This window comes from Amphibalanus amphitrite, unplaced genomic scaffold (assembly GCF_019059575.1).
Source record: "Amphibalanus amphitrite isolate SeventyFive unplaced genomic scaffold, NRLGWU_Aamphi_draft 000198F_arrow, whole genome shotgun sequence".
NCBI classification, from domain to species: Eukaryota; Metazoa; Arthropoda; class Thecostraca; order Balanomorpha; family Balanidae; genus Amphibalanus; species Amphibalanus amphitrite.
Window position 1 is genome coordinate 626,510 of NW_024881693.1, and position 14,461 is coordinate 640,970.

A 14,461-nucleotide genomic window follows, 5' to 3' on the forward strand; every position below is an offset into this window, starting at 1 on the left:
GCCGCCCAGCCAATCGAAGAAAAGGTTACAGGTCGTTCCGCCGATCGCGGGGGACGGTGCCATAACCGTCACGCGACGTCGGTTAGCCATCGGTTTGGAGGCGGCGTAAACGGTGCTAGTCAGGGTAATACATACAACGCGATAGTGGGAGCTCGGGTTGGCCGGCACAGGTCACACGAAAAGCACTTTTGCGAATGAGCTGCGAGGCAAAATGTCATGGGCTCGGTGGTAATTAATGGTAATTAAGTGTACACGGACTTGATTAATTTTTCCTGTTAAGCGTAACCATTTTTACTAAGCGATGATCTAAATACATGACTTGTAACATCGCTTCCAGCCACACTTACAACACATATGTTCCAGTGTCTCTTACGCCTGATCATATATAATACCACACGGGGCCGGTAAAATGTTTCATTCAGGACCGAGGGATTTGTTGATTTTCCGAACGAGACCGAAGGTCGAGGGCGGAAAATTCAACAAAGCCCGAGGTCCTGAATGAAACATTCCGGCCCAAGCGGAATGTTCCGGCCCAAGCGGAATGTTAAAGGGACCCTCCCACCTTAACATTAGATTTGAGTTGAGATAGCCAAAATGGGGTCCCTGGCTCACAATTACCGGTTTCAGCACTCACAACATCGAGAAATGCCTTAAATCGGAAATATTGAATTTCAAAATTGCAGCAATTTGATTCAGAGGGGCTAATGCATAGGAATACCCCTCTGAATGTGTGACGTCAGCGCAGATATCTAACGATTTTTAAATATTTGACTAAAACGTTTTGTAGCACGCGGTGGTATTTGCTGCTTTGCGCGCAACAAATGCCGCACTTTCAAATAAAGTCGCTAGGAACAGCGGAGATCCCAAAAAGTAAGCAAAAGTAAAAGCCTAATATCTTGAAAACCGGTGAATATTTTTCGATGAAATTTGGTAGATATTCGTTTTTGCTCTTTCTGAACCGAGCGACATCACTTTCATGCCAATTCATTAACTTTTTTGAAGGTGGGAGGGTCCCTTTAATACTATATATGGCCTTGGGCCCAAGTGTGGTATGATTTTTACCGTATGTCGGTCACAGACATGGGGGATAGACCACATTTTCCACCCTACCTGGGATTTGAGCTAGACTTTGGCGACGAAAATGAAGACGAAAAAATTAAAAGTTTTATCGAATCGAGCCGCAACAAGGAGACGTCAAGAAAGATAGAGTTTTGGCTATCACGCCTCCAGGAACACGGAAGAGCAATCGGCATCAATGATTACCAGCCTCAACAAGTTTCGCTGAAACTCGCTTCTCTGCTCATTTCTGGACGACGCAAAGAAAATGGACGGCCAAAATTGCGAAACTAATACGCTTCATTCCTTCTTCTCATTGATTGGGCGATACATGAAGGACAACAAAATCGGAGATCTGGACACTGATCAAGAATTTCGGCATACGGTAGGCCTACTTGAGTGCTGTATGACATATACATACACCTTTGGCGTTATCAATACATCAATACATGTCTTAGAATGCTTTTCATAGAAAACAGAACGAATGGATTATGGATCTTTGATTGAATGAATGTTCCGAAAGGCGAATGGGATTGATAGGGCCTTGGATGAAATACAGCTGTATTCGTAATATTTTACAGTTGTGCGTTGCACAAATTTAAGTCACTTTTTAATATGCAAAACTATTTGCGCGTGTTTTGGTAAAAGGTTTTTGCCCACGGGCAAAAATGTTTTACCGGATCAAATAACACGCTCGCGCTTATTGTAAAGGGATGTCTCGGCATACGGTAAATGATCATACCACTCTCACTCTTGTGACCGCAAACACACCGAACTGTACATACCACACGCATATTTCAGTACGAAAGCAGACACCGTGGGAATAAAGCACACATTCTCTTCACTCACACAGCCAATCTAACACAGAACTTTCGCAGAACACCGAAAAAAAGCCAAGGGATAAGAAGAGTAAATGTTAGTGATAGCCGGCAATGTACAATCTGTAACAGAAAACCTCTACGCAGTCGGGTTCCATCACGTTTTCTCGTTACCAATGTGAGACAAACTTTCAAGCACGTTATCATTATTATACCAGTATCGGCTAGGTTCTTCCCAGTCCTTTTGTGCCGACACTGTGCATGCGTCTCACTTCTCACAAACCACACAGTGTTAACTCATGTTACTTGCCACACATATTGCGCTCCGTCACGTATTATTACGGTTTGTCACGTCAAAACATTGCGTCAGAATTCTACGAACCTACGCCGCCGCATCAACACAACAGTTATCCCCTGAAATAAAACACTGTCCGGACAGTCCGAAGCTGCTGTCTTCGCGTTCGTTCTTCCATAAGACAGCACGAGCACAGCATGACGTCATTTTCTCGACATCTAATGATACTGGTCATTGTGGTGAGCATCAGTTCAAACGGTGCAACAAACAGGGCGGCAAGTGCCACCACTTCTTTCCGCACTTCTCTATACAGTACACACCTATCACAGAGTCCAAAACACACAGAGGTCCAATATGCACGAACGCACGTGGCTGCGGGACATCACCGGACCTACTGAACGGATGCCCGCTCCATGCCACACCTCAAAGTCCGCGTCCGGGTCGCACAACGGCGATTGCACAAAAATCAAACGTAAAAAGCGATGCTCTGCCACTACCCTGCACATATGGTATCACATGATGGGGAGGTGAGCCAGCACTGAAGGTGGTGTGCACTCACACAATCAATACAACTCCAATCGACCGAGTCCAAACGCTGTTGGTGCTGGCAGTGCCGCGGCCGACGCGCCTGCTATCTGGCGGCGCGCGGCTCAGTCACAGTGCAGCTTGGGCCCGCTGCGCGGCGCTGCCAGCTGGCGGCCAACACTGCCAATCGTAATGCCGGCGGAAAAGGCGACGAAAGGGAACCACGCTTTGAGGCGGGTCAGCTCCAGAGAAGACTCGCTGTGACTGAAACAGAGGATAGGTTTGTAGAAATAGAGCAAAAGGCAAAGTGAAAAATGTAATTGCGAAAAATCACAAGCCACGACCGTCGTGGCACGACCATGGCAACTGACATCGAATGCAACTGTAGTCTGCAATCGCAAGCGTTTCCATTCAACAGAGCGTTTAGTACAACTTACCCGCAGCACTAGGAAGTCGTAAGTTCTGAGCCACTCAGCCCGACAAGCGTGCTGCTCATTAGCAAATGCAACCGACCTACACATTACCATATCCTGCACACTTCCAGCTTCCTCATACATCTTAGCCATAATTACCCAGCTGTAGTCGTGCTCAACAGCTCATTATGTCACTATCAGCAAGCTAAACACGTCCCGACCATAAGCTATTCAGGACAATCATGCATAATCTGAGCATCTACCGAAACAATTAAAACACCTTTCACGAAAATGCAGCACTTTTGATGACGTGATCTTTATATAAAACCACATGCTTCAGTAATATGAGCCGTTTTTAAAAATTGCATAGCATGAAGGAAGCACTTTACTCACATCTAACTCGCTCCAGTAGCTCCGACGAACACACACTATAAATGCTATCCCGGAAAAGTACACCAACCCCAACCATTTGACCCACCTGAAGACCAGCCGCAGCACCAGATAATAGGCGACCACGTGCGCCACAGCGGCCGCCAGCGAGGCGATCACAAAGCCGCACGTGGTGCGGTCGAACGTCCACCAGAGCGCCAGGCTGAGCAGCGCCAGCGTCCACGCCAGCTCGGCGTCCGTGGCAAAGTGGAACCGGCTGTTGGCGTGGTTGATGCCGACGAAGAGGGCCAGACAGCGCGTGACAGAGGCCCAGTCGCGGCCCGACGCCGGCTGGGAGTTGAGCCACCGGTCGAACAGCGGGTACGCCAGACCGACGATAACTGAAGGGAGGGAGACGTGGAGTTACAATGAGCACGTGGGGGGGGGGGGGTCTGGTAGTGAGGGTAGAATTACTTGTTACGGTGTATTGGGTGTATTGGCGAGTCGATTATATCAAGATTATATGGTTGTTATGCGCCCAAAGCGACGTAACGCTAGGGGTTAGGTGGTGATCGGTAAATGGTAAACGGCGAAAGGTGAGTCTGTCAAACGTAGTGATAAGTGAACGCTTAACATAATACAGCAATTAGCCCTAATAAGTTATCTGACTTGCCTGAGCACACGGCAATAAGTGAAATTAAATATTTTTGGGCAGCATAAATAAAGCTTATTGACTTAAAATGGACACGATTCTCCAAGAAATCAGTAATCCAAAAACCGAATAATTCATCGTTATAATGCGAATTGTGACAGACGGAGACGACATATGATATCATTGTCGGCTTCGTTGAGCGGATGTGCCACCCGGGAGCGCCTGACCAACGGAAACAGATCACAGGAAGCTGATCAGTCCACTTCTGCTTACTCAACATAATAAAACAACCAACGAAATTGAAACTGTTCATGAATGAAACGAAACCACCACTAGCAAGCCGGCCCCACGACACACCCACCGTAGTTCGAGCAGGGATGCCGATAGGCGACATCTCATTGAGCCACTCAGGCGTTATCAGGGCCTCGAGATGTAGGTACGCAGCGGGAGGGTGTGCAACAGACTGGTGCGTGTGCACCAGACCTTCGGTCATCTCAGTGCACGGGCACGGCAGAGTGGGTCTGGGGACACTTGGAGCATGACACGAGCGCTGTGATCATGATAGAAGGTGAAGCCAAGTGCGTAGTATGAGGCGACATTCTAGATAGGCGCGGATTGACGTTCAAAAGAGAACAAGACCTAAAATAGACTGGCGACCAGTGACTGACTACAGAGCAAATCACGATCTGATTTGTCGCTGTTATCACTGGAGCAATAAGGAAATACATAACGCTCTGAGTTCATGCACCGATAAGCCCGCGGCGCCAGTCATGGGGTCAACAACCCGTCTGAGGTTCATGGATATGTGATAACAACGGCACTTGAAGGACTAGTCAACACAGAGACGATTAATCACGACCATCTACATAATGTTATAATGTTTAGCAGGGTTTACGATGTTAAATAAGACGCCTAGAAGACATTACCGTAATAAGGAAACCCGGCTGCAGCCTGCAATCACATCCTGATTCGGATGTGAGCCACGTCCTAGTTCGTAAAGACATATCTATCCGTAAGCCACGTACGAAATTTCGTAAGCGACGTCAAAGTCTCTAAACAAAATCCTCATTGTAAACGACATCCAAATGCGTGAAAGACGTTACAAGGCGTGAAAGACGTGCCACTTCGTAAGCCACACTCCGAGTCGTACCACCGTGCAAGCCGCTACAGACATGAGGTTGGCGTCAGCAGATAAATAAAACCCACTCCCAAACACTTCCAGGCATCTCAGCTAGCGGAAATCCCTATACAGTATAGTACGCTACAGTATCTACCTTGACCAGCTCTCGCGGAGAGAGGGGACGTGGCCAGGTCACGGGGAACACTTGGCAGAGGACGGGGGTGAGCGGGAACACCGCGGCCCGTATCAGCGATTCAACACATTAGTGGCGAGGCACGACTGCCGGAGTGGCCAGTATGTAAATACTGGTCAGACAGAGGACGCCTCATGGGACTACGGGGTCGGTGATTGGGTAAACCGTGTGGACGAAAACACTCAACGAGGTTGACGGCGGTGAGTAAATACATATACCGTAGGTATCACTTTACAGTAAACATGAATGCCGAATAGTATTAGCAAGCAAAGACACATAGATAACTAGAAAACCAGATATATCAGCAGAAGAAATAAACACAAGTGAAAGAGGAAGAACGAACTACACCAATGAGTTTGGCCCAATGTCAGTTCGATAATACCGCGTAACACAGCTGAACCAACAATCGAGCGCAGACTCGTCTGCGTCGGACATGTTTCAATTGTGCTCTCCGGATAAATTTGTAAATCATTTTCGGAGCTAGATTACCAAGTCTGAATCACAAACTTGTTGGGGTCTCGAAACACTTCATCTGCTAACAAACAGCGCAAAAACCGCAAGAGGCTTTGTGATACAATTTCCTGCATAATTTTGCAAACTTCACAGAAACATTACCCTGTAATCCATGAGGGTGCCAGAAAAGGGTACTTGAACTAAATCAAAATAAGAACTTTAACCTCAATAAATTTTTCCTGTCACACAATATATCCCAACCGCAAAGCTATCATTCAAAAGCCAAGGGTCATACCCCACCCCAATCAGTCCCGGGCTCACGTACTGGCGGCGACGCCGGCGAGCGGTGCGACCAGCAGACTCCAGCGGAGGAGCGCCGCCCAGTCGAGCGGCTCCTCGCGGGCGTGCCAGGAGGCGCGCATCAGCCGCAGCACAGCCGTGGCCACACAGCCCCACGAGAAGAGCACCGAACCGCGCCACAGGTCCGACATGGCCGCTGGAACACGGACATCTGAGGTCAGACAGGGTGACTGGAATAGGAGTCCTACAGATAGGATATAATCATATCAACTTAAACATGGGTAGTAAGAGCATCAGAAATGGCAATTGAAATAGGAGTTATGGCTCACACAGGTCGGACATAACAGGACAGCTGGAACAGTCATATCCCGCGCCCCGCTGGGCTATTCAGCCATACGCGCCCTGCTGGGGGGGGGGGGGGGGGGGGCAGATTCTGCCCCCCCCTGTCTAACTTCCGAACCGATGGTCGTAGAAAGACGGGGAAAACGGCAATCGAAAGCTCTCAACAAGGCGGATCTTAAGAGCCCAATTTTTTTGCTTAAGTAGGTCAGAGGTCAGGTCAAGGTCAGGTCAAGGGTAAAAATGCAAGTTTCTACAGTATCGGCCTTGCACCGTAGTTGCCGAAGAATGGACTGAGACTGATTGCCCAAAACGTGTTCTTAGACTACCAAGACAATATTCGTTGCACACAATGTCATTCAAAGGTCAAGGTCAAGGTCAGGTCAGGTCAGGTCAGGTCACCAAAAACAAAATATAGAAAAGGGCATGTGCGACACATGTTTTATGGGTCATTTTACTCATGGAATTCAATAGGCACACTCAATAAGTGATATGGACCACCTCTGGATGAGTTTCAGGTCGAGGTCAGGTCAAGGTCAGGTCAAGTGAGGTCAAATTTTGAAGTTGGTTGTTAAGGCCTAAAAAGGTGTCTATCCGATGCAGTTTTTCACGGCGAATCGAATGGTGCTATTTTTGTTTCCATACGAGGTCTAGAACTTCCAAAAAAATCATTTTTCAAAAAATTTGTGTGTCGTGACGTCATACAATTTTGAATAACTCCCACATTTTTGAACCGATTCTTCTAAAAATTGGTATGTAGGTGCACATAGACCACTTATTTGACATATATTCCGGTTTTTTTCGATAAACTCAAAATTTTGGATTTTATCAATATTTTCCCAAAAAAGTCAGTTTTTTGGAAAAATTTTGGCCAAAATCCAAAATTTTCAAAAAACCGAGATAGCCATTTGATAGACAACGTAGAATCACGTATAACCTTTTTTGTTACGTCTTGATTCCTTTAAAAATGAAGATGTTAGCGGCGTTTGAAATTTTGCCGTTTTTGAGGCGAAAATGGCGAACATGACGTCACTAAAACGTCAATTTCTCAAAAAAATTCCGACGGATTTCGCTCAAATTTTCAGGGAACGTGTCAAATTGATGTATGATAAGGTACTGAAAGTTTGACGCCGCTGGCGTAACGCGTTTAGAAGTTATTGGCGAAAAACGGGAGGGGGGGGGGCAGATTCTGCCCCCCCCCCCAGCGGGGCGCGGGATATAAGATCAGAGGGAGCAGCTGCAGCTAAAACAGAGGTCACACAGAACCACACAAACAAGACTTCTGAAATACTGCTAAAAAAGACATAGTATTGTCATATGCACATTGCACATGCAAAGCAGTCCAAATGGCAGCAGCACACAGGGTCAGAAACACAGTCTAAAAGAGATCACACAGGGCCCAGGGGTCAAATGACTTGACTTCTGAAGTTCTGAAACAGGGTAGATGTCACAGAGTGGTTAGGAGAGGTCACATAGGGTTAAATTACAAATATGACCAGTCAAGCTTCCAAGCAGGGCATATGCATGAAATTTCACAATTTAAATACTTAAGCATACTGACATGCATAAAAATAGGTAAGATCTGGTACCACATGTGTATGATTCTTTTAGTAAGTCACATATTTCAGTTCATTTACTTTTTTTAGGCTTGAGCCTGGATTCTGAAACACAGCTTTTATGCATGCTTATCACAGTTCCACTCCTCCCATTGGAACAAATGACACATTTATTACTACCAACTGGAGGTGCTCCAGGCTGCAATTTGGGAGGAAAACATGTGCCATGTATTTCTTTGCCGGGAGGACTCAGACTGGGGAGTGAGAAGCAATTTGCACAAGTGCAGTGAAAGCTGTCGTGTGGATGTTCCAGTAGAGTAGCCGGACCGCAACACATTTCCTAAGCAGTTTAGAGACAGTGAGCAAGGAGCAGTTGCCTGACTAAGCCCAGACAATTTTGTAGGATCTTTTAGGTTAGTGTAGGTTAGAACTTTAGAGGGTTCTATCTCGAGAACGGTCAATATTTCCACTCTAGAGATCATGATTTTCGGAATCAGCGTGCCGAGAAGGCTCTGTGAGCCAATTTTCAGCCAAATCGGGATGGCCCGGTCATGGGTGGTAAGAACTTTAGAGGGTTCTATCTCGAGAACAGTGAATATTTCCACCCTAGAGACCATGATTTTCGGAATCAGCGTGCTGAGAAGGCTCTGTGAGCCAATTTTCAGCCAAATCGGGATGGCCCGGTCATGGGTGGTAAGAACTTTATAGGGTTCTATCTCGAGAACGGTCAATATTTCCACCCTAGAGACCATGATTTTCGGAATCAGCGTGCTGAGAAGGCTCTGTGAGCCAAATTTCAGCTAAATCGGGATGGCCCGTTTCTCGCTGCTGGACTCGCTGCGAGGGTTCTATCTCGAGAACGGTCAATATTTCCACCCTAGAGACCATGATTGTCGGAATCAGCGTGCTGAGAAGGCTCCGTGAGCCAAATTTCAGCTAAATCGGGATGGCCCGTTTCTCGCTGCTGGACTCGCTGCTCGCTGCTCGCTGCTAGTTTGACAGACGTCAATATATGATGGCCAACAAAGGATTCCAGGACAATTCTTCTTATGGCATTTTTTCGTATCGCAATTCTTCGTCTGCAAATCTTCGTCAGGGCATTTATTCGTATCGCATTACTTTGTCTCGCATCAGGGTATATGAAAATCGGCTCGCATTTCTTCTTCAACGCAAATATATGCAAGAGTAAGCATTGATGGACAAATAAATGCACCGACGAAGATTCGTAGACGAAGAAATGCGGACGAAGAAATGTCATGCGAGGATTCGTTCGGGTACCATGACATTTATGTGATTTCAAATTCAAGGTTCACAGCTGATCTGCTAAATCAAGCCAAGAATCCAAACTATCAAAAAAAAACTATAAATATTTGTTTGTCTGTCACAGAGGTCTCAAGCAATATAAGGTTGACATATGTTGAATCAAAAATCTACTGCCACAACTCACATCTCCTGCCTTAGTTTATCATTGTTGTTTTAACTTGCTTTCAAGAGAAACAGAAGCCAGTATCTGATATCACTTCAGATGATTGTTTCAAGATCTGAGTTCAAATGGAATTAAAAGCAAGATCAAGATGAAACAGGGATTATTGCTGTTAAAGTAGTTTGGCCATGATACAATAGGCACATAAATCATTAGCCAAATCAAATACTGGTTGGTTTGTCAAGCTGTTTGTTGTCTGTCGTCTGTCGAGCTGCTATGAACACTGAACGCTCTCACTCTTACTTTAAAGAGAGTAGTTTAAGTTGAATGGTAGTGAGCTGTAATTAGACAAAGCAGCTATTCAGTGCTCACATCAAGCCAGGCTAGGAAATGGCATCAACTGTAGTGGGAGGAAGCAGGTTCGGCAGGCCTATGTTGTAAACTTCTGTTGTGTCTTGTGTTTGATCAACTGATGTTTTCTGCTCTGTTTTGTGCAGTGATAGTAGCAGGTAACTGCATGCTTGTCAAATTATGTGAATAAACGAATTCATAACATTGCATTTTTCTCTCCATGTAAGGAACAAGTAAGATGTTGTAGAAAATGTAATAGAGGGCTGCATTGCTGATTTCATGCACTTTATCAGAGCTTTATTTAGAATTGCTTTCCTGAAAGCTACACACAGGCCACAGCACTGAAATTCACAATGTCATAGCTTTTGGCAGAAAAAAAGAAAAGACTTGCCTAGGTAAAATTGGCTGAAAGTATGGCAGAGCAGGTCTTGATGCGTATGCCCATCCGTGTGCTTGCCGAAGCCGAACTGACTGCAACACATTAACTCTGACCCACCATGGTGGCTGGCATATCCTGAACTTTCACCACTCTAAACAAGACAACTTTCAGCCCTCAGCATTGTATTAAAACACTGTACATGGCAGTTGACACTCAAAATTTGTTTCAGTGCCATCCACGGACAACATCAGTCGCCATTCACCAGGCCAGTAAAAACAGAATACCTAGATAATAGCTTCAAACCCATGTAGTCAGAGATACTAGGTCTGCACCTCAAAACAAAATCCAGGTGACATTCACCACGCCAGTAAAAAAACAGGTAGGTACTTAGGTAACGTAACAGCTTCAAATCTGGTAACATGTTGGTCGGACTTAACACTACCTTATGTACATGGAATAATATGATACCAAACAATAGTGCAACCATTCTGGACAACAAAAGTGTATGATAAAATTAATTTAGAATACTTTGGCAGCATGATTTACGAGCACAGGCAGGTGTTACCTACCAGCCTTCTCAATGCTCGTAAAACCAACATTGTAGTTTTGATTTTACCTTACATGATAACACACTTGGCTGCAATGGCACATTTAATTTAACACTGTGAAAAGACCAGTTATAACCACTTCACAAGCACAATTGCACCTCATGCCGACATCCTTTTCCAAAGACAGTCAGCAGCGTCTTTCGTCAAAACTGGAAGATCAATCCCCTTTCAACTGTTAACATCAAAAATATTTCTTCATGGTGTGATCTCCTATGGAAACCTTGCGGGAAAAGAATTAATGTCAATTGTCAGCTCTTCAAATTTCTTTGGACTTAAACTTGCAGTACCATATCCAGTTTGCTTTGATATTTTGTTTTTCATTCCATGTTGAAGTTGAACACCAAGCTCCAGGTCCAGATATAGCAGGCAGCTTGATCATCTTCGGCCTTGGTATAATATCAGTCCAAGTTCCAGTGGTGGGTATCTTCTAATATTCAAATTAAAATGAAAAGCAATAGGCTTTCTCAGCGCCGACGACGGATTTCACGTTGATAACAAAGGGAGCTCAAGGTCAGCAAAACTCGGGTTCAAGGAATGGCGGGCGTTGAAATGACTGCTGACGTCATCAACAAACCGCTAATGGTTAAGAGATAGGGACTAAGCTGGTCCCACCCTGCAAGTAAAGGGAAGAAATTTCTTGAACACCATAAAGCTGCGGGGGTTGCGACCAGGATAAATGGTGGTTTCTGAGCCTGGCCGCAAACTTGGCTATCTCAACTCAAAACTAATGTTAAGGTGGGATGGTCCCTTTAACCCGGCGGCCGCTGGGCCTCCGCGCCACCCGCCGGCCGCTGGGGGGGGGGGGGGCATATAGTTGCCCCCCCCCCTTTACTTCCGCGACGATATCGTCGCAACGCGAAGGGATAGAGAAGCGAAACTTTGCACACATCTTTCTGAATACCTAGCGGAGGTTGTGTCTGAATTTGGTGTCGATCCCATTTGAAATGACGTCACAGTGACGTCATAAGTCAAATTATAGATTTGCGACTCTCAGTTTCCTCACGATACATTCGGGGGAGGTTTGGTCAATCGTTGTCATTTTTAGCACGTGCTATTTTTGTCACACGTGCTAAAAATGACAACGATTCTGCTATTTTTGACAACGATGAGGCCGATTTCACTCCTCAGCGAGGAAATCAAGATTTTGGAAAGATAAACACTGATTTTGGAAAAGAAGTGCTGCCACCTGGTGCAAGACGAAGAAGCCAGCTATAATATGCCCGTTATTTGTATGGTAGTTTGTTTTGTGGCCTGAAGTTGGAACTTAAAATTGAAGCATCCGAAAATGATCGATATTGATCGAAAACATGATGTTGATGAAAAAAATAATATTTTAAGTTGAGAGAGGAGGCCATTTTATCCAGATGCAGTAGTTTACTTCTTGAAATTATTTTTGCTAATGACGGCTGCTAATTATCCCTCATTACATGGCAGTCGTCGTAAGCAAAAATAATTTCAAGAAGTAAACCACCGCATCTGGATAAAATGGCCTCCTCTCTCAACTTAATATATTATTTTTTTCATCAACATCATGATTTCGATCAATATCGATCATTTTCGGATGCTTCAATTTAAAGTTCCAACTTAAGGCCACAAAAAAGGGTATACTTCAACGTTGGACTACCATACAAACAACGGCCATGCTGGTTTCTTCTTCTTGCACCAGGTGGCAGCACTTCTTTTCCAAAATCAGTGCTTGTATTTCCAAAATCGTGATTTCCTCGCTGAGGAGTGAAATCGGCTTCATCGTTGCTAAAAATAGCTGATAGCGTTGTCATTTTTAGCACATGGTTGCCAAAAATGGCATGTGCTGAAAATGACAACGATTGACCAAACCTCCCCCGACTGATATGGGACCGAATATAAAGGGCCAATTATTGGTTAGGAACTAGATGGAAGTGTACTTAGATGTTTTAGGATGACAGCAGATGCTGTCTAGTTCATTTACAGTTGAGTTTCATGCTCAGCGTCATCAGAAACGGTCCATATCGGAAAACGACAAAACTTTATGACGTCACTGTGACGTCATCTTAGGTGCTACAACCACCAAAATTTCCTCAAACATTGCCTAGGTATTCATTTGAAGCTATGCCAAGTTTCACGTTCGTAGCTCATCGCGTTTCGGAGATATTCCACAAAACGTAAAGGGGGGGGCAACTTTATGCCCCCCCCCCCCAGCGGCTCGTGGGTTAATGTGATTGTTACGTAAGCTCGAAAGGGACTATGATTAAGGATTGTTTCTGAATTCTGAATTTCTGGAGTCACAAAATTAAAACACATGGTAACATAAATGGGTAGTACAGAAATATGAAAATAACCTAGCTTATTTACCTTTTAGTCGGGACATATATTTATATACACTGTGGTCGGGACAATAAATCCTATTTCTAAACACAGTGACGGTCCTTGAAACTCAAAATGCAGAAAACAGAACTGGCTCTTGTGTCGATTTCTAGCTAACCAGTGCCTGATCAAAATAACGCCGATAATTGGTACAGTACGTAAGATCTATCCCATTTCGCCTATGCACAACACAAACGATCCACACACAACCACAACAAACGGGACATGCCTAAGAGCTGGACTTTTTGCACGCGTTCCCCGCCAGGGGGCGCCACTGAGGAAGCACCCTCTGACGTCACGATAAAACTGCGCGCACTGTGCGCACGGTTCTGTAAGCAAGTAATATAGTGGTGGTTTCATGGTGGAATTTGGAATAAGTATTTTGACGTTGTAAAATTTCAAGCCGTTTTTGTGAAATTAATTAGCAAATGCATTTCAAAAGTATTTATTTAAAGTGTGAAATGAGAATAATTAGAAGAACATGGATATTTTTGTTCCAATAGCTTATTATGTGAGACATGATCGGTACTTACGGGTACTTCTAAGAAGTAGTGAAGAAGTACCAAACAGCCTGCTCGGCTACGATCGTCAGCTGTCCTTTGGAGCTGGACTTCAACGCTGTAAAACAAAATATGTGCTGAATTAATTTTTAGTTTCACCAAAATATAAGCAATTTATCATTTCTTTTTCACTTTTGTAATTATTGTTGAGTGAAGAGACATGTTGCTAGCTCTGACAATATAAATTATTAATTAAAAAACCGAAATGCGACGGTAAGTATCTGCTACTAAATTATCACTGTAACCAAATACATGGAGAATGTTGCTACCATTGCTTATAAAACGTGCTTATCAATACACAAATGTTTTATTTCAGACAAGAAGGATTTATTTGCCTGAAGTCTTGCGTCATGTGCTACTGCTTTGATTCCAAAGACGCTCTCCGGGTCGGGGTAATTTAGTTCTTCATCGATCGATGAGATTTTGATTCCATTGATATCCAAATTGATAAGCTCGGCACCATGGAGTAAGGGCGTCCCCACAGGGGTGACGCAGGAAATATGAATGGCGCTTACACCGACAGTAGTTTCCCACAGCCGGCAATGGGAATCTCCTGTCGGTGTAAACGCCACTATAGTCCCATCCAACTCAAACACTGGGGAATATCCCCGCACTTTTGAGGACGGAAATCTATGGACCTGCTCGAAAAATAGTGGATAAAATACGGCGAGCTTTCAGTTTTATGGTTGGGTCTCCCTTCCGAGGCAC

The 14,461-nt window shown here is 44.8% G+C and overlaps 1 protein-coding gene across 1 annotated transcript; it reads right to left on the reverse strand.

The window, feature by feature from the left end:
• Nucleotides 1-1,829: 1,829 nt before the first annotated feature.
• LOC122384793 (insulin-induced gene 1 protein-like) lies at nt 1,830-13,408 on the reverse strand. Its single transcript, XM_043372538.1, has 4 exons — nt 13,182-13,408; nt 6,220-6,390; nt 3,586-3,877; nt 1,830-2,958 (listed from the first exon to the last, which is right to left on the reverse strand). Exons 1-4 carry the CDS (start codon nt 13,195-13,197, stop codon nt 2,820-2,822), a joined length of 618 nt encoding a protein of 205 aa, XP_043228473.1. The 5' UTR covers nt 13,198-13,408; the 3' UTR covers nt 1,830-2,819.
• Between the last annotated feature and the right edge of the window lie 1,053 nt (nt 13,409-14,461).

Bases quoted from the DNA above. Each gene is read 5' to 3' on its own strand.
- LOC122384793 (XM_043372538.1), bottom strand. The intron at 3,878-6,219 runs GTACGTGAGCCC...CCCTCCCTTCAG, and splicing joins GCTCGCCGGCGTCGCCGCCA to TTATCGTCGGTCTGGCGTAC. The intron at 2,959-3,585 runs GTGGGTCAAATG...CCTCTGTTTCAG, and splicing joins GTGCTGCGGCTGGTCTTCAG to TCACAGCGAGTCTTCTCTGG.